Here is a 23,283-nt window from a genome sequence, read left to right on the forward strand (position 1 = left end):
TGTCCTCTTTGATAATCACTGGTAAGACCAAATTCTGAGGCAACAGTAGGGTGTTCTCAGCAATATTTTGATCTGAGGATTCAAACCAGTCAGTATTCAAAGGCAATCTGTGAATTTATTGTAGTTCTACACATAACCATCTTATTTTTACTTTTACTAACTGAACTTATATAATATTGTATCAACTATTTTCAATATGTTGCAAATTGTATTTTAAATATGAATGCTTGCTAACAGCCTTGCACTGCCAGACCTGTCTTGAAGATTGTCCCACTACTAATATCTTATTTAGCTATAATTCATGTGTTTCAGAACACCATTTCAGAGTGAAATATTTTCACACCTCTCCACATGTCAGCAGTTTTCCAGCTGCATGTTATCACTGCATCTGCAATGAATTATGCAGAACCATCATTTTAAGGACAGAAGGAATGCTGGACATGTGAGGTATATTCAGATGCTATATTAAGATACTGCACTATCAATGCTTTCTTCAAAAACATTAACTGTCACACAGAAACAGTCACATTAGTGTCCCAGTGGCATAAAACCTTTCAGGTTCTTTTTTAATGTTATAGGGAATATTAAGCAGGGGGCGGGAAGAATACCACCTCACTGCTGAACCCATCTTCACATGCAAAATGTAACAAGATCATGCCCTTAACACTCAACTGTGTATTAAGTTAAACCAAAAATAACTGTAATTGAAATACTTGTACTGCTAGTCAGTAATAGCTTTGTGGGGAATTTCAATGGTATTCCCATTACTAGTTGGGACACATGAAAATTTCTTCAATGGAGCTTTTATTTTTTCATGAGATATGACCAGTTTAAAATACTCTTGTATTGGCAGAAACTAATTTAATAGATCTTTGCTTCTTACCATCAACACAGGCTGGCCTTGCTCTTGTTGTACCGGCAATCTGTCCTTTTTTACATGCACAGCGAGCTGTTTGTCGGGCTATAGTCCTTCGGGGCTGACTGCTATCTCTGTCCAAAGTAACAATCTCACATGTACCTGCAGCCAGCTGACCTGGAAAAAGAACCAGCAACAGGTACCAGAGTCACTGAATGCACTACAGGCAATCTATTACAGCCGAATAGAGTCACGGCCCTATGCCACAGCAGACACTCCACAATAAATGGGCAGTCAGCTGATGGATATAATAAAACCAAGATGACATACAATTTGTCTTTGTGGTGGACGTACAAAAACGCTGCAAACTGGTTCTGTCAGAAAATGCTTATTGTTCCATAAAACCCAGAGAGCTGAGGTCACACAGGTTACTTTTACTTATGTGGGCTAAGTAAAGGAACAATCTGCTTTTACAGCAAAGAAATTTCAATGGTGTGCTCTTTATGCACCTTCAGAAAACAAAAGACTTCCCCACATATCCATGAATACAATGAAATCTTAACAGCTTTGCATGTTGGTTTTGAATGAAAAAGTCTTTCAAAGTAAGCCCATGACCAGATTGTCAGCACTTTGGCCCTTGCTTCAACTAAACTGAAGGGTAATTAATTTTCTACCTGACTTGTAGTGGAACCAGTTGGTCTTTAGTCTTTTGATAAATTTCATAAGCAATAATCCTGCAAATGACAGTATAATGACACTGCCATATTAGCTCAGAAACTCTTTGCTTTCTACTGACTACTCCAACGTAGGCAGCTTTCCAGAATAGTGAGGAAATCTACTTCAGTTAATTCTGAATTTTGGACCACAGAGATAAAACAAAAACTTGCAAAAAATTGTTTCATGAAGAATATTAGTATACACACATTTAAAATGGTGTGGCTCTTCTGGTACAAGCAGTAGTAGTCTCCTGGTACACCAAAATCCTGCATTCTGCATTTTATGAGCAAAAATGATACAGTATTGAATTCCATTGTGCAACAAGATAAAAAATTCCCAGCTATCACTTTGTATTATGTATAATTTCTGGATTTTACGATACAGTAGTAAATATAATTTCTATTGGACTTTATCTTTGTAGGCAATCAATTATAAACCTTCAAACAAATACTTGCTAAATATAAAACACAAGTTTAGTGTATTTCATTTTTATTAAAAAAAGTAAGTTTGGAACAGAATAATTTCTAAAAGAAGTGATGTGGTTTAAGTAATACAGTAAAAGACATTGTAATGATGAAATATGGAGAAAAAATATTGAGAAAAAAGGGAGACATTTTAAATCTGTAAGAATGTGAAAATTAAAAACCAAGCACACAACAAAAATCAACACACAAATCCCTGAAACATAGGTAAATGCAATGTAGATTGTCTAAAAGTGCAATGATATTTCCATATGTTGCATGTTTTCCATTCAGAATACAAGTTTACCCAGGATATTCATCTCCAAACAAACTTAGGCTCTTTCCTGTTGTGTGGATATTGTTTTGCAATGGTCTAGCAGAGTATTTTAGGTTGTCAATAGCATTGTGACTGCTTCACTGCTAAGGCACCTGAATTTAAGTTACTGTGACCCCTGTACTGCAGTGAATTACAACATGGTAAAACTGACCACCTCAAAGATGAATATGGAACAAGGTATGCTACGAATTCATGTAAATATATGACACAGATATAAGCAATATACAATGGGCATTTATGAATACAGATATTATATTCTTTATTATAATTAGACTCCTGAAATTCTACTCTTCTCAATCTACTCTGTTAATAAAAACATACTAGTTAGATGATTTTTATTCTATTTTATGACGGTTTGGAGTGTTTGTAGTATCATTATCATCATCATAGAATCTTCATCTTCATCATCATCTTTATATAAAAAAACATCATTGTTGTTGTTATTATTATATTTGGGGTTTAATCATTATTATTTCCTCTGAAAACTTGGATTAGAAAGCAAAGGTTTATTTAGCATGAAAAATAGTGACACATGATTTTACAAATAAGGACAAGAGAAATCCAGCTACAATGAAACACCTTAGGCTGGGGGGAAAAAAAAAACACACTATTGCTAACATATTTCATTCTGAGTTGCAGGAGACTTATTGCTCCCATGGAATATAGCTGTCTTACTAGATCATGTGAAAAAAGACATAATCAGAAGTGTATTTAAATCTTTACCCCTTAGGCATTTGAAGACCATGATTATCATCATGCATTGAGAAAAGAAATTGAATGGAAACAAACAAACAAAAAAGTGGAAGAATAAATATGATATCTGTAAGTGTTCCTGATGCGATGGGTTACCATATTCTCCCCTATCTGTAAGTTTCTACACTACTACTGATTTCTGTAAAATACATAAGTCATATAACCTAGGAATTATTCTATAAAACCCCACTTCAGAGGAAAGTAACCAGTTTTGCCACACAGTGAAGATGAATAAGGACTACGCTCACAGAAAAAGAACAAGGATGCTTTACGTCAAGACAATTTGTGAAAAGCAAAAAGCTTTCCAGAGAATGAAAGCAGTGACTATAAATAAGAACACTGATAAACTTTTCTGCTTTTGGACCTGTCCCATTTTAGTTCTGCATAGGTTTGCTTTGAGACAGACTATTTGTTTTTTATGATTGTTTTCACCTTCTTGTTTTGTTTAGAGATGATAATTTCTTCCAGGTGTAGCGACTCCATTTTTCTTGATGAACTTTGAAAACTGGAATACTTAACTGTATAATGTCACACTATCTTTCAGGGAATTTTGTGCAGCTATTAAAAATAAAGTAAAATTGCAAAATCCTTAAAAACATTTATTTTCTTTTTTTTTTAAAGACGATTTCTTTGTTGCCATTATCATTTCTGCAGTGAAAGAAAATTAGAAGCTATTGTAGAACTGCAGAGGCTTCTCATATGTATGACATAAATACTCCCTGATCATTGTGTCATACAGTGCAAAGATTGTGTGTATATTGACCACTGTAACATAGTGTTCGTCCACTCTTCCTTGGCTTTAGATGGCTGTAAAGCATGCAAAGTATTAGTTAAGTCCATGAAGACCTTAACAAAGTCATCCTGTTGTGAAGCATGCATGTGCTCTCTGTCTCTCATGAAGTACACTATCACTTTTTTCACAATGTAATCTAGAAATGTAAGGTACAAAATACAGGAATAAAAGAAGTAAAATTAATGAAAAGACTGAGTTTCAACAATTAGTATACATTTCATTTTCAAGAAATTTAACATAGGGTCCTCTTCCAAAAATACTAGTGAAAAAAGGCCGCTCATCTCTAAGCCTCCAAGAACATCACTCCACTTCACTCCTAAGCACAGAGAAGAAATCTCAAGGCAGCAATGAGTGGAGTTTTCACTGGAGCTTTTCCCGTTCAGAGATTAAGAGCCACAGAACCGCAGAATTAGCCAGGTTGGAAAAGACCTTCAAGATCATCGAGGCCAGCCTATCACCTAACCCTTCTAATTAACTAAATCAGGACACAAAGTGCTCATCCAGTCTCCTTCTAATCATCTCCAGGGACAGTGACTCCACCACCTCTCTGGGCAGCCCATTCCTATGCCAATCACTCTTTCTGTGAAGAACTTCTTCCCAAAATCCAGCCTAAGACTGCCTGTTGCAGCTTCAGACTGTCTTCTTGTTCTGTCACAGGTTCTCTGGGAGAAGAGACCAACCTCCACCTTGCCACAACCTCCATTCAGATAGTGGTAGAGAGCAATAAGGTCTCCCCTGAGCCTCCTCTTGTCCAGGCTGAACAGCCCCTCCTCGCAGGGCTGTCTATGGAACAGTTATAGTGACTCTGTATTTTCAGTAGATCATATTTAGTTACATGCAGTATAGAAAGCAATTCACCATATTCCAATCTTGATGATATAATGCTGGGACAAAAAAAAAAAAGGCAAGCATCATCAAGGAACTCTGATTCATTCTAGCCTTGTCCAAAATTTTTTTTTCAGTGAAAAAATATATGCAAATTGTTGCCATGGTCTAGCCTTGGGCTCTGTGGTAAAGGGTTGGACTTGATGATCTGTGAGGTCTCTTCCAACCTTAGTGATACTGTGATACTGTGATAAAGATTATTTCAAAGTTATCAACAGCTATTTTTCAAAGTAAGTGAGTGGATATTTCTTTGTTGGTCTTACTGGTTTAATATTGTGTTATATGTAAAAAATATTTGATATTTTATAAATATTTATTTTATAAAATAAGTAGGACCTTGCTGGAAATTACTTGATTTTGCATAGCCACCATCTGGCTACCAAACAGAAAGGATTCAGGTTCTTTAATAGCCTTCTAGAATGTTGCACAGCATTCTCAAAATGCCAATTGATATGTCCCCTCTCTCTCCCACCACAAACATACACACTCTTTATATGGAATTATTTCAGGAAAAAGGAAAACTAAGGATTTGGAATGAAAAACAGAAGCCAAACTAACCGAAATCCCAAAACATCCACAACTGTTAACATTCCAAATACAACAGGATCGGGCTTTTGCTTTCTAGCTTGAACCCAGGGACATGCTTACAGCAACTGCTGTACTCAGCAGCCATTCTGGTTTGTTTTTTTTTCTGAATGAAGTCTTGTAGTCAATTCTGAATCTTCTTTCTGTGAGACTTCCATGGAAGTCTGAATTAAACCAGTGAGTTTAGGTACACATATTTAGCATACAGTGCTATAAATGATTTAAGGGTTGTTGTTTTTTGGGGGTTGGTTTTGGTTTATTTTTAACTTCTTTAGTACTTATATTCTTAAAAGAAGGGCTTTTTGTTCTTGAAAAGCAATTAGCACTTTTTATGTTCATGATCAAAAGCCCTCTGCCAAACATATGTCATTGCTGCAAGAAGAGTTTTTGAAAGATCTGTATTGTCTGATAGAGAACAAATATTTTCATATTACATGGATGTTACCCAGGATAATGTTTTAACTTTCTGCAGATGAAAACCTTTCTGTTCTCTGATCCTGATTTCAGCAGACGAGTTAGCAATATTAGAACAAAAATAATTTATGCACACTGAAAAGCTGAATTCTTCAAATTCATTCGAAGAATTAAAATCAGATGATGACTTCACAGTATCTGTAGATGCATGAAAATGAAACCTGATCTAAATATATGGGTCTTTTCAGGGGTTTACATTTCATACTTTGCCAGAAAATCTACTTCTGAACTGTACATGCAGTCTTATATTTTAGTTTCAGTGAACAAATTTTCCATGCATCACCAATTTGATGCTTAGCAACGTAGGCTCTTTTAGTTCAGAACACATCAAGTTAGATGTTATTAAAATTCTTGGCTGGATTCACATACTCTTTTGTCAGCGAACACAATGCAGAAGTTGTTTCAAAATCAGATCATAGCAATACATGCAGTAGTTTTCTATTACAGTATTGAAGTCTTTCTGACAACTGAGTCATACCAATTCCTGAGCAAAGCTCAGTATCAACAATTCCTGCAAATATAAGGGGAAACTTAAAATACTTAGCGTTGCTTGTGATTTACAATTTGACATTAATCTGATTAGCAAATATTTATTTCAATTTAAAAAATGAAAAGCATGTATTTAAGTGGAAATTGAATTTTTATATATATACATACATATATCCTTCCTCAAAGAAAATGTTCTGAAAGAAGATCTTGTACAATGAACATCATCCAATTTCAGCAAGGCTTACTACCTTTTATTTTTCAATTTTAGTTCAGAATGAGAGATTATGGCAAGGAATTGGTTTGTCTCAAAGGACCAGACTTACTTTTTACTAAAATTTGTGAAAATAAGAAAGTATAAAATCCAAGTATAAAATAAGAAAGAACAATTCCCACAAAGCTTCTTATTTAATCTGAAGTAGTGTATCAGAATTGGCTCAGTGTCTGTAATTCAGCATGGGGAAAACCCGTTCAAACAAATCAACACTATTTCAGAGTAACTAAAATAAGACCAATGTTTCAATTCCAATTTACATGATACAAGGGCTTTTCAGTAGACTATATGAAAACAAATACTCCATTTCACTTTTCTTCTACCAAAGTTGCTGACATTGAAAACATATGTTTCTAAGACAGCCCTAATTTATTTGTGCACCATCCAGGTGCCCAGTAAACTAAAAAGCAGCAGAGCCAAATTTTCAAAACTATCCACAGATTTACTTCAACAAGAGCTATATTTGGCTGGAATTAGCCTTACCATGTGACCTCTGTAGCTTCTGAATGTTTGTCTTAAAAGGAGTGACTTGATTTTAGCAGTATAAAGAAAAGTATAGCAGTATAAAGAAATGATGAATAATAAGAGAAAAATATGATCAATGGCTTCTCTTTTTAAGAGTTAGTCTAAGTATTTTCTGAGTTTCAGTTCAACCAAACAGTGCATTATGTCCCTTTAGTAATTACTGATTTTATTGCAATTTCCAGGCTACCACTTAGCCATCTCAACCACATGAACAGCACAGACATTAGGAGGATAGGAAAATAGGTTTCAGTCCTTCTGTTCTGAAATACACAGCAAATTTTAATTAAGATAGGTCCTACTCTTTTACATAGTTGCACAGGAAAAGAAAAGAGTCTGCAGAGATTCAAGATTCATGTAGGACACACTTTGAGTTGTTTGTTTCTTTTTCTCCCAGGTAAGATACTGCTATGTTAGGTAATTGCTTAATATTTTAATGTACAATTATGAATCATTTTGTCTGTATCTTACTTATAAAAACACAACAGAAAGAAAAATAAACGTAAAATCAAAGCTCGGGAAAAACAGACCTTAGCATTTAAGTTTCTGAAGGTAATTCTCAAACAGACTTGGTACAAAAGAGAATTCCAGACCAGACAAGGCTTGAAAATCAAGCCAAGGTCACATACATAAACGTGGAAGGGAAGTGTTTTTAGATATAAACTTAATTCTGAACATGTTTTCCTACTTGGTACACTACTTTAAGAAGTAATTCATACTGATCCCATGGGTTTAGGATTTGGCAATGCAATTTCTCAAATGCATTAGTTTCAGGTCAAAGCTGACACATTTAATATGCTGCACTGTACCAAAAAAAAAAAAAAAAAAAAAAAAAAGGAAATAGGAAAAAAAGAGAAAGCTCATGTACAGTATTGAGAGAAATCTGCCAAGGCAATGAGGGCTATAATAAGCCCGGCATATAGCCCAGAACCCAATTCCAGCCACAGGGCCATCAGCTCCTGTCCCAGCAACACCACAGTAAGGCCAGTTCCCAGGTTCTCACAGTCCTGCCCTGCTCAGCCATGGGTCATGCTGAGCGACGCCCAGCAGTGGGCTCATAGAATAGAATCATAGAATCACAGAATCAACCAGGTTGGAAGAGACCTCCAAGATCATCCAGTCCAACCTAGCACCCAGCCCTAGCCAGTCAACTAGACCATGGCATAGCCAGTCTTTTCTTGAAGACCTCCAGGGACGGTGCCTCCACCACCTCCCTGGGCAGCCCATTCCAATAGCAAATCACTCTCTCTGGGAAGAACTTCCTCCTAACATCCAGCCTATACCTACCCCGGCACAACTTGAGATTGTGTCCCCTTGTTCTATTGCTGGTTGCCTGGGAGAAGTCCTAGACTCAAGTCTGACCCCAGGGAGATGACTGATGCCTGGGTGTGGGACTATTCTGTACCTTGCTGGCTGCCAGGCCCTGCCCTTCTGGATCACTGGAGCAAGCTTTGAGACTGGAAATCCATCAAACTGCAGCACCAGGAGAGTCAGTGATCTTTGCATCTCTCATCTCAGCAGCAGGGGTCACAGATTCCATCTTTCAGAAATATCTTTAATGAATATTCACACAAAAATCAACCAAATGAACCTCATTAATGTTGATTTCTTGAATATTACAGTAATATCTAGTCTAGTGATTCTGGGGGATTTGCATTGAGTTTTCATGTCTCTTTTTGGACAGTGACCTAGAAGAAGACCTTACAAGGAAATAAATCATACAATTGATGGTTCCAAGAATAAGTAGAAATTAGAAGAGCTCTGAGTCCTTTTTCCTTTAATGAAGTTCTGCCTATCTGTAAGTCAGTGTAAACTGCACATCTCAGCTACATAAGAGAGCCTCCAAGGAGGACCTACAGCTCCCAGAGCCCTCCTGTTCACTCCTCTCCATGCAGGTTTAGTTAATTGATTTTGGAGGCTTCCTTTGGTTACAAAATGATAACTCATAAATTCAGGATTAAATAAAGCTATGCTGTTTTGCATAAATTGGAAAATGGCAATTATTTTTTCTTTTGAAATATTTAAAATGGTCAGGAGGAGGAAAAGAAAGAAGAAAAACACCCTTTCACGTCTTTGCCATCCTCCACATGTAAAATAAACCTAGCCTGCTTATAAAACAAACAGAATAGCCATAGGGTAAAAAGTGTTATTGGAGGCATGCTGATATTTCTTTTGTGAAAGACAGGAATAAAAAGTACAGGTTTGTCTAAAAAGCTACTGACATTTGTTGGAGCCAGAAGCTGTATGTCAGGAAGGAACAAGTCTGTTGTGTTAGCAAAATATGTCACTGCAGGGAGCATGAAATCAGTTTGAAGGAACATGCAGATAAAGCCATATATCAGAAGCAGATATAATATAGCAGCAGAAGTAAACGGCGCTTTTAACTTCTTGAGTTTTCTTTTTTATAATAACATTTTTTGTTATTCCAGAATGACTTGATTGCTAGTCTTGAATAACTTGAAAACTATATACATATGTAACACTAACTTCTAAAAGTAATCATTTACATGCTCTTCCTACTGGTATCAAGATCTGCATTGCAAGATTCTGAGCTGAACAGAAGATCTGGGGTAAAATGTGACCAAAGGATTCAGCTGAAATCAACTGCTACTGAATGATATCCAGCCTAGTTCATATGTCATGCGGTAACTCATACCTATGAACAGATTAAAAAACAACACAAAACAAAACCACCACCAATAAAAAGCTAATTATGGAAATTTCCTGTCATTTTTGTAGAACAAATGTGATCACATCCACTGTACTCTTACAGCTCTAAGTGATTTCTTTCAAATAAGCCTGTTATTTATTAATATCACCACATATATTTCCTTTTTTTGCAAAAGCTTATGACACAAAATCCATTTTCTTTCTAGTGATGGCAAATTTGATGTGGTTGGGTTTGTTTTGTTTTCTTTTGGTTATCTAGATGATAGGTTTATCCTGAAACCACTAGATAACTGAGAAAATATTTTAGTAGGTAGTGTTGTTCTTTTGCCTTTTTTTCATGTAAGGAATCCATAAACGTTCATCATACAAAACAGCCTCTCAAGACTTTGTACTCTGTGGTACTGCATTTACTGAGCATATAACAGCACACACATAACCACAGGGAAATATAAACTTATCTTTGTAACACTGAAAAAGTAAACACTGACAAATGGAGGCACTGAAGTAGCACAGTATCCATGTCCAAGAAGGAGAAAAATATCAGCAATTTTTAATGTCTCACTACACCTGAGGAGAAATTATATCACTGAATAATATATGACATAAATTATCAATCCATAATGTCTTGGGTTCAAATGCAAGTTCCCAGAGACTCTTATAAATTTGGTAGACCCAATGACAATTTATAGGATTTATAGAGTTTATAGAGTGCCCTCCCCTCCTCCCCCTCCTTTCCCCAAAAGACAGGGAGAGAGATAAAAGGTAGGGACACCCCAATAAATCAATCTCACTCGATTTGGAAGTTAAAAAAAGGAAAAGTTTAACAATAACTTAGAAAAAGGGATTGGAGGTAGGGGAGTTTACAAAGGATAAGGAAGGGAAAAACAGCAAAATACAAAACAGGGATGGATACAACCCGAGTAGTGTGATGGTGTCTCTGCCTCGTGGCTGGTATGCAGTATCAGTGTGTGTGTGCGGTCATGAACGCAGGTAGGGAGCAAGAGGGCGAAAAGAGGAAAAGACAGGAGAACTCCTGTCTTTTATACCGCAGGAAGTGGGGGGAGTGGGCTAACCATCACCTGGAGTGTGGCCCACCCCTGAGGAGGGGCCGAGACCCCTAGGGTCAGGTTCAGGGTCACTCCCCCAGGAGTGTTAACCCTATACATTCCACCCCTTGGTTAGACCACTTCCACCTTCCTAAGAACAGTCTTCTTCTCCAAAGATGGGAAAAGTGTCCATGGGTTAAGAGTTCGTGAAGTCCTTCTTGGTCCCCGGCTGTATCCCAAGGCGATGTGTTCCTCTGGTCCGGTGCAGGTTGCTGAGATGTGAGCAGGGCAGGAACGGAAGAAAAGTCAGTGAATCAGGAACAGTTCTTGTTGGTACTCAGGAAAGAGTCTTTTCCCTCTGCGAAGAAAACATCAGGAACAGTCTCTTCATGTCTGGCATCAGGGGAACAGGTGTAGATGAGATGGCTGTAGACATCCTCTGGAGGGAAATCAGGAACAGTCTCTCACTGCAGGGCATCAGTGACGAATCAGATGCAGGGTTCTGGTTGGACGCCGTGGTGTGATGCGATGTTGTAGGACTCTGGATAGCTGCTGGTGTCATGTAGGTTCTGTTGGACGCCGTGTAGTGGTGAGGGTATAACTACAAAAACAACTTGTAACCCCTTATGAACTATGATACAAGTATTGCACAACTATGATACAAGTATTGCACAACTATGATACAACTATAATACAAGATAACCTGAAAGTATCTGGAACACATGGAATCAACTCTGAGATTTCAAAACCTTTTCAGCTAAAGAGAGGTTTCTCTGAGGGACACACTCGATAACACCAGTTTCCATCATCACCCAGTATGTGTGACCAGGACCCTCTGCAGATACCACCCCTTTGATAGGTTTTCCCCCACCAGAGGCAGGAGCAACCCACACAGTCTTTCCCAGTAGATTCCTTTCACAGACCACAGGAACTCCATCTCCCTCAACTGTGGGCAGTAGGGCAGACTGAGCAGGACCAGCTCTGTTAACTGATCCCCTGCTGTTCACCAGCCAAGTGGCTTCTGCAAGGTGCTTCTCCCAGTTTCTGAGAGTTCCACCTCCCATAGCCTTCAGGGTGGTTTTCAGCAGGCCATTGTGTCGCTCAATCTTTCCTGCAGCCTGTGGGTAGTATGGGATGTGGTAAACCCATTCTATCCCATGCTCTTTTGCCCAGTTGCTTACAAGGTGGTTCTTGAAATGGGTCCCATTGTCTGACTCAATTCTCTCTGGGGTACCATGTCTCCACAGGATGTGGCTCTGCAGACCCAGAATGGTGTTACGGGCAGTAGCATGAGGTACTGGGTACGTTTCCAGCCACCCCGTGCTTCCCTCCACCATGGTTAACACATACTGCTTGCCACTGCGAGACCGAGGCAGAGTGATGTAATCAATCTGCCAGGCCTCCCCATACCTGTACTTTGACCACCTTCCCCCGTACCACAAAGGCTTCATGCGCTTGGCTTGCTTTATGGTGGCACAGATGTCACATTCATGGATAACCTGAGTTATGGCCTCCATGGATATGTCCACGGACCTGTCTCGGGCCCATTGGTATGTGGCATCTCTTCCTTGGTGACCAGAAGAGTCATGTGCCCACCGAGCTAAGAACAGTTCACCTTTGTGCTTCCAGTCCAGGTCAATCTGGCAGATGTGGGCAGCCTGGTCAGCTTGGTGGTTATGCTGCTGCTCTTCAGTGGCTCTGCTCTTTGGGATGTGAGCACTGATGTGTCGGATTTTAACTGGCAGTTTGTCCAGGCGTGCAGAAATGTCTTGCCAGAGATCAGCAGCCCAAATAGGCTTCCCTTTTCTCTGCCAATCATTTCTCTTCCACTCCTTCAGCCACCCCCATAAGGCATTTGCTACCATCCATGAGTCAGTGTAGATGTATAGCATTGGCCACTGCTCTCGTTCTGCAATGTCCAGGGCCAGCTGGATGGCTTTCACCTCAGCATACTGGCTGGATTCGCCTTCTCCATCTCTTGCCTCTGCAACCCTGCGTGTGGGGTTCCAGACGGCAGCCTTCCATCTTCGCTTGCTGCCTACCAGGCGGCAGGATCCATCTGTGAAGAGAGCATATGCCTTTTCCTCCTCAGGAAGGTCACTGTATGGGGGGGCTTCCTCGGCACGGGTCACTGCCTTCTCTTCTGCTGGCTTTCCAAAGTCAGTGCCCTCTGGCCAGTTGGTGATGACCTCCACAATGCCTGGACGCTCGAGAGTCCCCATCCTAGCCCTCTGAGTTATCAGAGCCATCCACTTACTCCAAGTGGCATCTGTGGCATGGTGCGGAGTCGAACCCTTCCCTTTAAACATCCAAGTCAGGACCGGAAGCCTTGGAGCTAAAAGGAGTGGTGACTCCGTCCCAATCACCTCAGAGGCAGCTCTGACTCCCTCATAGGCAGCTAGGATTTCTTTCTCTGTGGGGGTATACTTGGTCTCTGAGCCTTTGTACGCCTTGCTCCAGAACCCGAGTGGGCGGCCTCTTGTCTCATCAGGAGCTTTCTGCCATAGGCTCCAGCTAGGACCATTCTCACCGGCTGCAGTGTAGAGAATGTTCTTAATCTCTGGGCCGGTTCGAACTGGTCCCAAGGCCATGGCATGGACCACCTCTCGTTTGATCTGGTCAAATGCCACCTGCTGCTCAGGTCCCCACCCAAAGTTATTCCTCTTTCTTGTAACGTCAAAGAGGGGTTTCACAATTTGACTGTACCCGGGAATGTGCATCTTCCAAAAGCCCACAAACCCCAGGAAGGATTGTGTCTCCTTCCGGTTAGTGGGTTCCACCATAGTGGCCACTTTATTCACCACATCCATAGGGATGTGGCGTCGGCCATCCTGCCAGCGAACTCCCAGGAACTGGATCTCTCTGGCAGGCCCTTTCACTTTGCTTCTCTTAATGGCAAAACCAGCATCCAACAGGATATTAATGATCTTCTCACCCTTCTGGAAGACCTCCTCTGCTGTCTCACCCCATACAATGATGTCATCGATGTACTGCAGATGTTCCGGAGCTCCACCCTTCTCCAGTGCAGTCTGGATGATGCTGTGGCAGATTGTAGGGCTGTGCTTCCACCCTTGAGGCAGTCTGTTCCAGTGGTACTGGACTCCTCTCCAGGTGAAGGCAAACTGCGGCCTACATTCTTCTGCAATGGGGATGGAGAAGAAAGCATTAGCAATGTCAATTGTGGCATACCATTTGGCCTCCTTTGTTTCCAGTTCATACTGCAGCTCCAACATATCAGGCACGGCTGCGCTGATTGGAGGAGTCACTTCGTTCAGGCCTCGGAAATCCACCGTGAGTCTCCACTCCCCTGTCTCCTTTCGCACTGGCCATATCGGGCTGTTGAAGGGCGAGTGGCTCTTGCTGATGACAAGCTGCTGCTCCAGGCGGCGAATCAGCTGCTGTATGGGTAGCAGGGAGTCTCTGTTGGTGCGGTATTGCCTGCGATGAACTACACGAGAAGCAATAGGTAACTTGACATCTTCCACCTTGTGGGTACCAACCACGGAAGGGTCATCTGACAAGCCAGGCAGGATAGACAGCTGCTCTTTGTCTGCAGTCTCTACAGCTGCTATGCCAAATGCCCACTTGTTTCCCTTCGGATCTTTAAAGTACCCTTCCCGGAGAAAGTCGATCCCCAGGATGCAAGGTGCATCAGGGCCAGTTACTATGGAGTGCTTCTCCCACACATTCCCGGTGAGGCTTATCTCAGCCTGCAGCACAGTCAACTCCTGAGACCCCCCTGTGACTCCTGCAATTGTAACAGTATCTGTCCCCCTGTGGCTGGAGGGGATCAGAGTGCATTGGGCACCGGTGTCTACCAACGCTCTGTACTTCTCAGCTTCAGAAGTGCCAGGCCATTTCACAAACACGTCCCAATATACTCTGTTATCCCTGGCCTCCGCCTGGCTGGAGACAGGGCACCTCTAATTCTGAGCAGTGTGACTGCATGAGGCACATGGACCTGAGTTACTGGCTTCACCACCCCTTGAGCGAGAGCGCTGCCTGTGGGACACTGGGGCAACCCCTCTTCTGGAGGAGTTATTCCCTGTGTTTGTCCCCTGCAGTTCCCTTACCCTGGCCCATAGAGCTGAGGTGGGCTGGCCATGCCATCTATCCATGTTTTCCCCATGGTCACACAGTGTTCTCCAGAGTGACCCCCTGTGTGTACCCTGTCTGCTCTGGGCTGGTCTCCTGCGGGGAGGAGGAGGAGCACGGCGGCGTGTGTTCCTTATAGCTGAGACTTGCACCCATTCTGAAGGTGAAGAGCAGTCATCCTCTGCCTTCTGCATTTCAGAGAAAGAGGCTTTCAGCTCGTTCATTTCTTGGGTGAGGGTCTCTACAGTGGCAATTAAGGTTTTCCTTGACAAACTGTCTTCAAACTGTCTTAGGTCATTCACAAACTCCCTGATTGTGGGAAGGTTGTTGGGGTCTCTGCCCAGCAGCAGTGCTCCCAATGTGGGGGCATATGTGGAAGGGGCACACTGAGTCAGTTTCTTTAAGAGGGCTGGCTTCATGCGAACATCATCAGGGTCCGAGGGCCTCTGGTCGGCTCCATAAATTATCTCTTGAACCGCCATTTGCCTCAGGTATGAGATACCCTGTTCCATATCTGTCCATCTAAGGGGATGGAAAATCATGTCATCCTTAGTCGGGTACCTGTACCTCACAGCTATCAGAAGCCTGGCCCAAAGTGAGTGGGTACCATCGAGCCTTCCCAGCTCCTTATCCACACCTCCATCCCTCGACAAGGATCCCAGCTGCTTCGCCTCCCTGTGATCTAGGTCCACTGTTTCTGCTCCTGCATCCCAGCATTTCAAAAGCCAGGCTAAAAGGGACTGTCCGTTTGCCCTTGCATACTCCTGCCTTATGTGCCTGATTTCCTTTCTGGGCGTGGAGCTGATAAGGATCACTCCAGTATCAGGTCCATTTCCAGCTGGTTGCTGTTGCTGGGGGGTGCTGGTTCCCGAAGAGGTCCCTTGCCCTGGATCGGTATCTGCGGGAGGGTTTTGATTTGATCTTGCGGGCCGCGTCGTAATTGGCGCCAGGTGAAGGGGGCTGGGCTGAGGGGGCAGGGTCCGGGGGGCTGCCCTGGGCGGGACCGGAGGCGGAGTTCGGGGCGGAGCCGCGCTAGGGGCGGTGCCTGCGCTAGGGGCGGTCTGCCCTGTCGCCCAACCCCCGCAACTGCAGCTCGGGCAGTGAGGACTACCCCTCCCCCTAAGCACCCTAATGGCGGCGCCCACTCGATATTTCCACGTGTCCCAGTTCACCGCTATCTTATTAATTCCCAAACTCAAATTTACACACAGTGAAATAACAGCTATCCAGTACCATTTTTCCCCCAAAATATCTGGAGCTTCTGTGCTCCAATGCATATACTCAGATTGATTCCATGTTCCAGAAACATTTCTAAACACAGTGATATTACTAACAGAATTCAGGAAATAGGCATAGACTCGGGCAGGCAAATGCTTAGAATATTCCCAGAGCATATCAATGACAATCCAGAAGACATGGTAACTTATAAACTTTAACAGCCAGCCCCACAACAGCCATGCAAAAGCGTTAATGATTAAGACTTTCAGAATATCCATTTTTTTTTTAACTTCCAAATCTTCTCTGAAAGAATTCTTTCTACCTAGCCCCACGTTGAGACGCCAAATAAATTGTCTTGGGTTCAAATGCAAGTTCCCAGAGACTCTTATAAATTTGGTAGACCCAATGACAATTTATAGGATTTATAGAGTTTATAGAGTGCCCTCCCCTCCTCCCCCTCCTTTCCCCAAAAGACAGGGAGAGAGATAAAAGGTAGGGACACCCCAATAAATCAATCTCACTCGATTTGGAAGTTAAAAAAAGGAAAAGTTTAACAATAACTTAGAAAAAGGGATTGGAGGTAGGGGAGTTTACAAAGGATAAGGAAGGGAAAAACAGCAAAATACAAAACAGGGATGGATACAACCCGAGTAGTGTGATGGTGTCTCTGCCTCGTGGCTGGTATGCAGTATCAGTGTGTGTGTGCGGTCATGAACGCAGGTAGGGAGCAAGAGGGCGAAAAGAGGAAAAGACAGGAGAACTCCTGTCTTTTATACCGCAGGAAGTGGGGGGAGTGGGCTAACCATCACCTGGAGTGTGGCCCACCCCTGAGGAGGGGCCGAGACCCCTAGGGTCAGGTTCAGGGTCACTCCCCCAGGAGTGTTAACCCTATACACATAAGAATGAACCCAAATCAGGGTTTGGTGCTAAGAATCTTGAGTAAAGGAGCCACAGACCCAAAGCTGCAACAGGAAGCACTGGCACCCCTTGAAATGCCTCTCTTCACAGTGACTGTAAAGGAAGTTTATGGAGCATAGGTTCAGCTAATCTGGATGCTAGCATGAATTCTCAAATCAAACACATCACAAGGACCAGAATAGGATAGCAGATGGGATATGTCTGCTGTGTCTCCTGTTTCTCCTAGTTTAACCCCCAGACTTTCACTACTGATCACACAAGAATAGTGTAATCCTCCTCAGTGGTACCTGTCCCTCTGTGTTTACTGCATGGACCAATAAGGTACCTCAACTAGGTGCTATGCTAAGCATATGGTTAGATTTAGCACAGAAGACTCTCTTTGCAGATATATCACCAGGGCTTTAGAAAATTAGCTTGTATTAAACCTTTATGAACACAGATGTGGTATACTAAATAAATATGTCCTCCTTAACTGCTGGATTTGAGTGGTGCCTTTCAATTTAAAGGTTTATCTTGTTAAAAGTTTGCCTTATTTAAGTATGACAGAGAAGCAAGAGGATGGTTGCTATTATTCTCAGATATTCTTGACACTCTAAGGAGTCATTTTCTATCTGGGCCAGGTTCACTGCTACATTTTCCACTTACCCAATTTGCTCAAAATTACTTATGAAACAGGTGCTTGCTGAAATGAAAAGTTTTCATGGATGAAATCCATGATTTTTATATCCTCACTTCTAGTCCAAGATGATAACATTTATGGGATAAGATTCTCTTAGGCACAACTCAGAGGAGACTGACAGTAAAAGAGAGTTTGAGTTGATCACACACATCCAAAAACGCCCTAAGGCAGTGCCTTGAACAAGGACTACAGCCATCCCACCCACCTATATAAATTAGCAAGATTGGAGATATCCACAGTATCTCTTCCTGTGTTCCATTTATCCAGAACAGTGTCTTCCTTTTACAGAACAGTGTTCAATCATTGCATACTCACAGTACCCATTATTTCACCTCTACACCATATAAAGAATGAAGACTGTATCTCAAAGAGGTATATCATGAATGCTCACAATAGGTATAGAACGAATCTCAAGATACTGAAAAGCTGTGTCCAAAGCCATTCTGTCCTAGACTTAGCAGCTGTAAAAGAGATAGATGCAAAACTATCAACAGAAGCAAACTGCAAGGTATGCGTTCATACCACAGAACACAGTGTTCAAAAGTCTTTACTTATGACCTTTTGAAAAACTTTAAATTAACCTTTATTATTATTATTATTATTCACTCTGTAACAATGTCCATCTTTTTATGTACTGCTCCTAAGTTTTACTAGCTAATAAAATGTTAAATTATGCTATCAATTTCCCAATGAATGCCTAATAAATAATACTTCCTCAGATCAAGTTCCTTAATAAAAAAAGGAATGAGAATCAGCCTTGTCACTCAGAATTTTGATGAACTAAATCTACTACCACTCATGGTGTACCATCCTGAAAAATGTTTAAGACTTAGAATACACTGTAAGTCTTTTAGACACAAAAAACTGTACTTACATAAACACACACATATGCATACACATTTACTTCAAAGAAGGATGTGTTGTACTATACATCCTTGAAGATGACTTGAAATGTACTGCTTCTCATATTGACCATAAGATAGAAGCAATTCACCAAGATCCTTTACAATAACTATTATACCACAGAGTCATTCAGTAAGTCTGCTCCTTATAATACCACAGACAATGGATGCAATATATTTGCTTTACAATATAGAATTTCAAGTTCAAACCACAGTAAAACAAAGTAGAAAGTACCTGTGGAAGAAGAATTCCCACCGATTCCCACATATACCCTCAAAAATGTCAGGTCTAAGTGTGGTATCAGCTGTGCTTTGCATTGTTTGTTCTCAACTACTTGCTATGACTTTAACACCACAATACTTATTGTAGAAAATATTCCAGTGTCCTGATTATGTCTGGTGGTGCTGTGGTAGGCCTGATGGGCCAGAAATGGGCTTATATACATCCTGGCTTGCCCAGGCATGTTTTTCTGCTCTCTCTCCTTTTGTTTTGGGGAGAAGCAACTGCGGAAAAGAAGACAAAAGAACCTGAAGCCACTAAGTCTAAGGACTCTGGACTGCCCAGACTTGTTTTTATCCTGCGGTAAAGAAGGTACACAAACTTAGCTTGTGCTTGCCTTGTGCAAGGCCTGTGCTCTTCCCAAATTTGAGTAAAGCAAGCCTATGATTTCACCTAATATGGTCAAGCTTGGATGAGTATGACTGCCACTCTGATTGGCTATTCTGTGTCCAATGGCCCACATTGATAAAAGGAGATACACAGGTAAACGTGCGTACTCTGCCATTGTATTTATGCTTGCTGCTTGCCGGATGCTATTGCTTACTGCCTCAGTGCATCCTGTTTGCTGGGAAACTCCACTGTCTTGAGTTTACCAGGAGAACAGGCTGTAAATGCCTCCATTCAACTGGCATGCATAGCCAGCATGACATTGTGCTAAGACCACACATCACAAGACATTCTGCCTATACCTGAAATGTCTCCTGCCAAGACAGGAAGTCCTGGAGATACACAAATCATCCAGAGGAGCCAAGGGACAAAGTTAGAGATTATCTGCCTACTTTCCCCAGAAGCTTGAAAAGAATCAGAAGTCCCAGCAGCTATCAAGACAATAACAGAATTCCCTGAAAGCATTTTGGGTACTGTCTGGAGCTGTAGCTAGACCCGTGAATCAGAAGATAATGTTTGCAAGTAAATATTTAAAGCCTTTTTGTACTTCACCATTGCCTTCTGCCACAAGCAGAAAGGTACTCCTTGACTCCATCTAGTGGGCAAATGGTATATTGACCACAAGTGCTTTTGGCCACAAGAATCTTCTCTTCCAGTTCAGTTAATGTTTACATTTCTGCAAGTTATTTCAAGATTCTAGTTATTATCTGTATAATGTTTCCATGACTGTGCAAAGAACCATTCACTATTAAAATTAGTGGTTGAGGGTGGTGAGAGTTCAGAATATCAAGAAACAATATTAATTTTGGAAAAAAATATAATCTCACATTAATTAATTACCCCTTCATAACAGATGGATGTATTAAATTTGGCATTAGCTGTATCATAAACCATTATAATTTATATTCCATGCTTTGTCAGCTAAGTCTCTAAGAAGAAAAACTATGACGATGCAAGATTTGATCGCTTCCATGGGTCACATTGAGGCAGCACTGATCATAAGTTCTCTGGTACAAAGGACAAGAAGAAAGCTGTAAAAGAACACTGAGTGTAACTAAGTGCTGAGTCATGTCCAGAGGCATTACTGACTAAAAACTATTAACATCATGGAGAAGCATTGACATTTTCTCCCCACCTTTTGGTGAATATATTTAAGTTGTTTACGTTGGTGATACTATGTTTCTGTGCTAATGGTATGTAAGCATAAAATTCATGGACAGGAGAATGATCCCACAGGGACAAGTAAGGAAGGAGAAAAGAGATTTATTCAATGAATGTTCGCATTCACCACATGTAACAGAACTCAGATGATGTAAAACAATTCCTATATGTGTGTATATATGTATATGTGTATATATATATATATATATATGATACACAAGATCTGCCTGCCCTTTTTATTTTAATATTCCCATTGGCAATATAACAGCTTAAATGAAAACTGAGCATTAACTGACATGAATCTTAACAGAAAAGCTGGCAATAAATATTTCATTATAAAGGACCATATAACCTTTTGTCCAAATGCTTCAAATCCAAAATGTATTGGGTTCAAACAAAATAAAGTTATTTTAATTAGATACAGGCAATCTGAATTTATACAGCAACCATGAAAAGGGTAAGTCATTAGGACACTAAAACAAATCCAGTCTTTCAGACCAAAGATTGAGTATGGTATCTCTAAAGAAAGTAGGCAAACTCAAGCCTGTATTACTTAAGGATCAACTGAGTACAGGTTAGGGGATGCCTACTTAAAGGAACTGTTTGGAAAAGGACCTGGGAGTACTGGTGGATAATAAGTTTGCCATGAGCCAACAATGAGCCTTCTTGGACAAGAAGGCTAATGCCATTCTGGGGTGCATGAAGGATGTGGCCAGTAGGTTCTTTACTCTGACCTTGTGAGACTACACCTTAAGTATTCTGTGAAGTTCTGGGCTCCCTAGTTCAAGGACAGGAAACTACTAGAGAGAGTCCAACAGAGGGCAATAAAGATTAGGGAACTGGACCATCTCTTTTAGGAAGAGAGCCTTAGAGACCTGGAGCTCCTTAGTGTGGAAAAGAGAAGACTGAGATGTGGTTTGCAAGTGCATATAAATTTCTAAAGGGTGCAGGTCAAGAGAATGGTGCTGGGCTCTTGTCAGTGGTGCCCAGTGATAGCACAACATATAATGGGTACAAAATAGAATACAGGAGGTTTCACTTGAACTTAAGGAGAAACATCTTTACTTTGAAGGCAATAGAGCACCAGAACATGCTGGAAAGGCAGTGGAGACTTCTTTTCTGGAGACCTTCAAATCCACCTTGACACATTCCTGTGCAACCTTATCTAGTCAAACCTGCCTTAGGAGGAGGGCTGGACTAGAGGATCTCCAGAGGTCCCTTCCAATTCCTATCTTTATATGCTTCTATGATTCTAAAAGCAGTGAAGTGAATGAATAATCACAACTGTAATTACACATTGCATTACTTGTGCATATGTCAATGCACAGACACATATGTATTTTGGTCCTATGCTGGAGAGAATAATAGCAGAGGGAGATGGTCAGTTTGTAATAAAGAAGAGAGCATCATTGAACCTCACTGCAAGATAAACATGAGCCTGGTTATACACAGATAGTAATGACTGGGTTGTTATAATTAAGAGGAAAGGATGTATCAAATAACAATTACATGGTCTTGGTTTAAAACAGGAATGGCAATCTAAAGACTCAGGATTCAGTTTCTGAATCTTCTGCATCTTCTTTACTAACCACTTTGACCTTGTTACAGGAATATAAAGCACTACTTTCAGTGAAATTACACCACCATCAAACTCACAGTACACCAGACCTGTAGCCATGAGAATTCTCGTATTAATCAAAATTCAGTTCTTCTAATCTGCTGAAACTTAATGAATAAAAAAAATAATTAAAAATACAACTATTTTGTAGCCTTAAGTGAAAACAGTTGTACATCATCTGCACAAGAAGACTCTTTGCACAATTACTAATCCCACTCCCAAAACCATCAATGGACATTTTACCACTAACTTCACAGACAGCAAATTTAACAGAATAATGAGAATGTTTCCATAGTCTCAGAACAAGCCCTTTAGCAAATTAGTGTTGCATCTTAAATAACTGTGATTTTGAGCTAGGACATTTGTCAAATAAACTCTTATTCAGGTGAAAATTCTATTTTAAGAATCATTCACTTTGTGTGACTTTGTCTGTACAAGGATCAGAAAGCAGAGATAGATGCAAAGCCAAAGGCACACTCCTTCAGTGTTGTATTCAGCTATGCATTGTATGAAAACTCTATGGACAACTCCTGCTTTATTAAACTAGATGAACTCCAGGCACCCCATCCAATATAAATCATCCTATGATTAAATTGTGCAAATAATGTATCAGTAAACACCAGTGTACACTGTTTACATACATTAGCCCACACTGTCTCTATGCTCATCTACATAGCTGTCTCCTATGGCTGTTAATAATTTACAAAGGTTTTATAATATATGAATTTCTTTCACTTCTTCTATTTTAACAATTTCAAGTAGACAGTTTTGCTTTTCTACTGCTTTCTGATCTCATATATAAACACCAGTTTACCATAACAGAACTGCTCTGCTGATATGAGATAAGCTTATACCAATATCATTCCATTTAATACCCGAATTCTGGTATCTTCAATCAAACTAAGCTGGTCATTGCTGGAAAAAGTAAATTCAGATTATCAGTGTGAGTGAAGTGTATATAAAATCTCTTTCTGACTAAGTAAAATTCTTTGAGAATATAAAAGTATAATGAATTAAAGAAATAGTGTACATGTGTGTATATATAAATATCTATATAAAACCTGAGTGTATAATATAAATTGTGAATACTTTAAAATTGTTAGGGTATATTCCATATTCAGAAACTTCAGAGATGGTAGAATATTGTTTGAGGATGTAACTGAAAT

At 40.6% G+C, this 23,283-nt stretch overlaps 1 protein-coding gene across 1 annotated transcript in view; it reads right to left on the reverse strand.

The window, feature by feature from the left end:
* TAFA5 (TAFA chemokine like family member 5) overlaps nucleotides 1-23,283 on the reverse strand; it is a 489,916-nt gene that overhangs the window by 225,765 nt on the left and 240,868 nt on the right. Inside the window, 1 exon segment of the mRNA XM_064142444.1 lies at nucleotides 884-1,033. Coding sequence (XP_063998514.1) covers nucleotides 884-1,033 — 150 coding nt within the window.

This window comes from Pogoniulus pusillus, chromosome 4, assembly GCF_015220805.1.
Source record: "Pogoniulus pusillus isolate bPogPus1 chromosome 4, bPogPus1.pri, whole genome shotgun sequence".
NCBI classification, from domain to species: Eukaryota; Metazoa; Chordata; class Aves; order Piciformes; family Lybiidae; genus Pogoniulus; species Pogoniulus pusillus.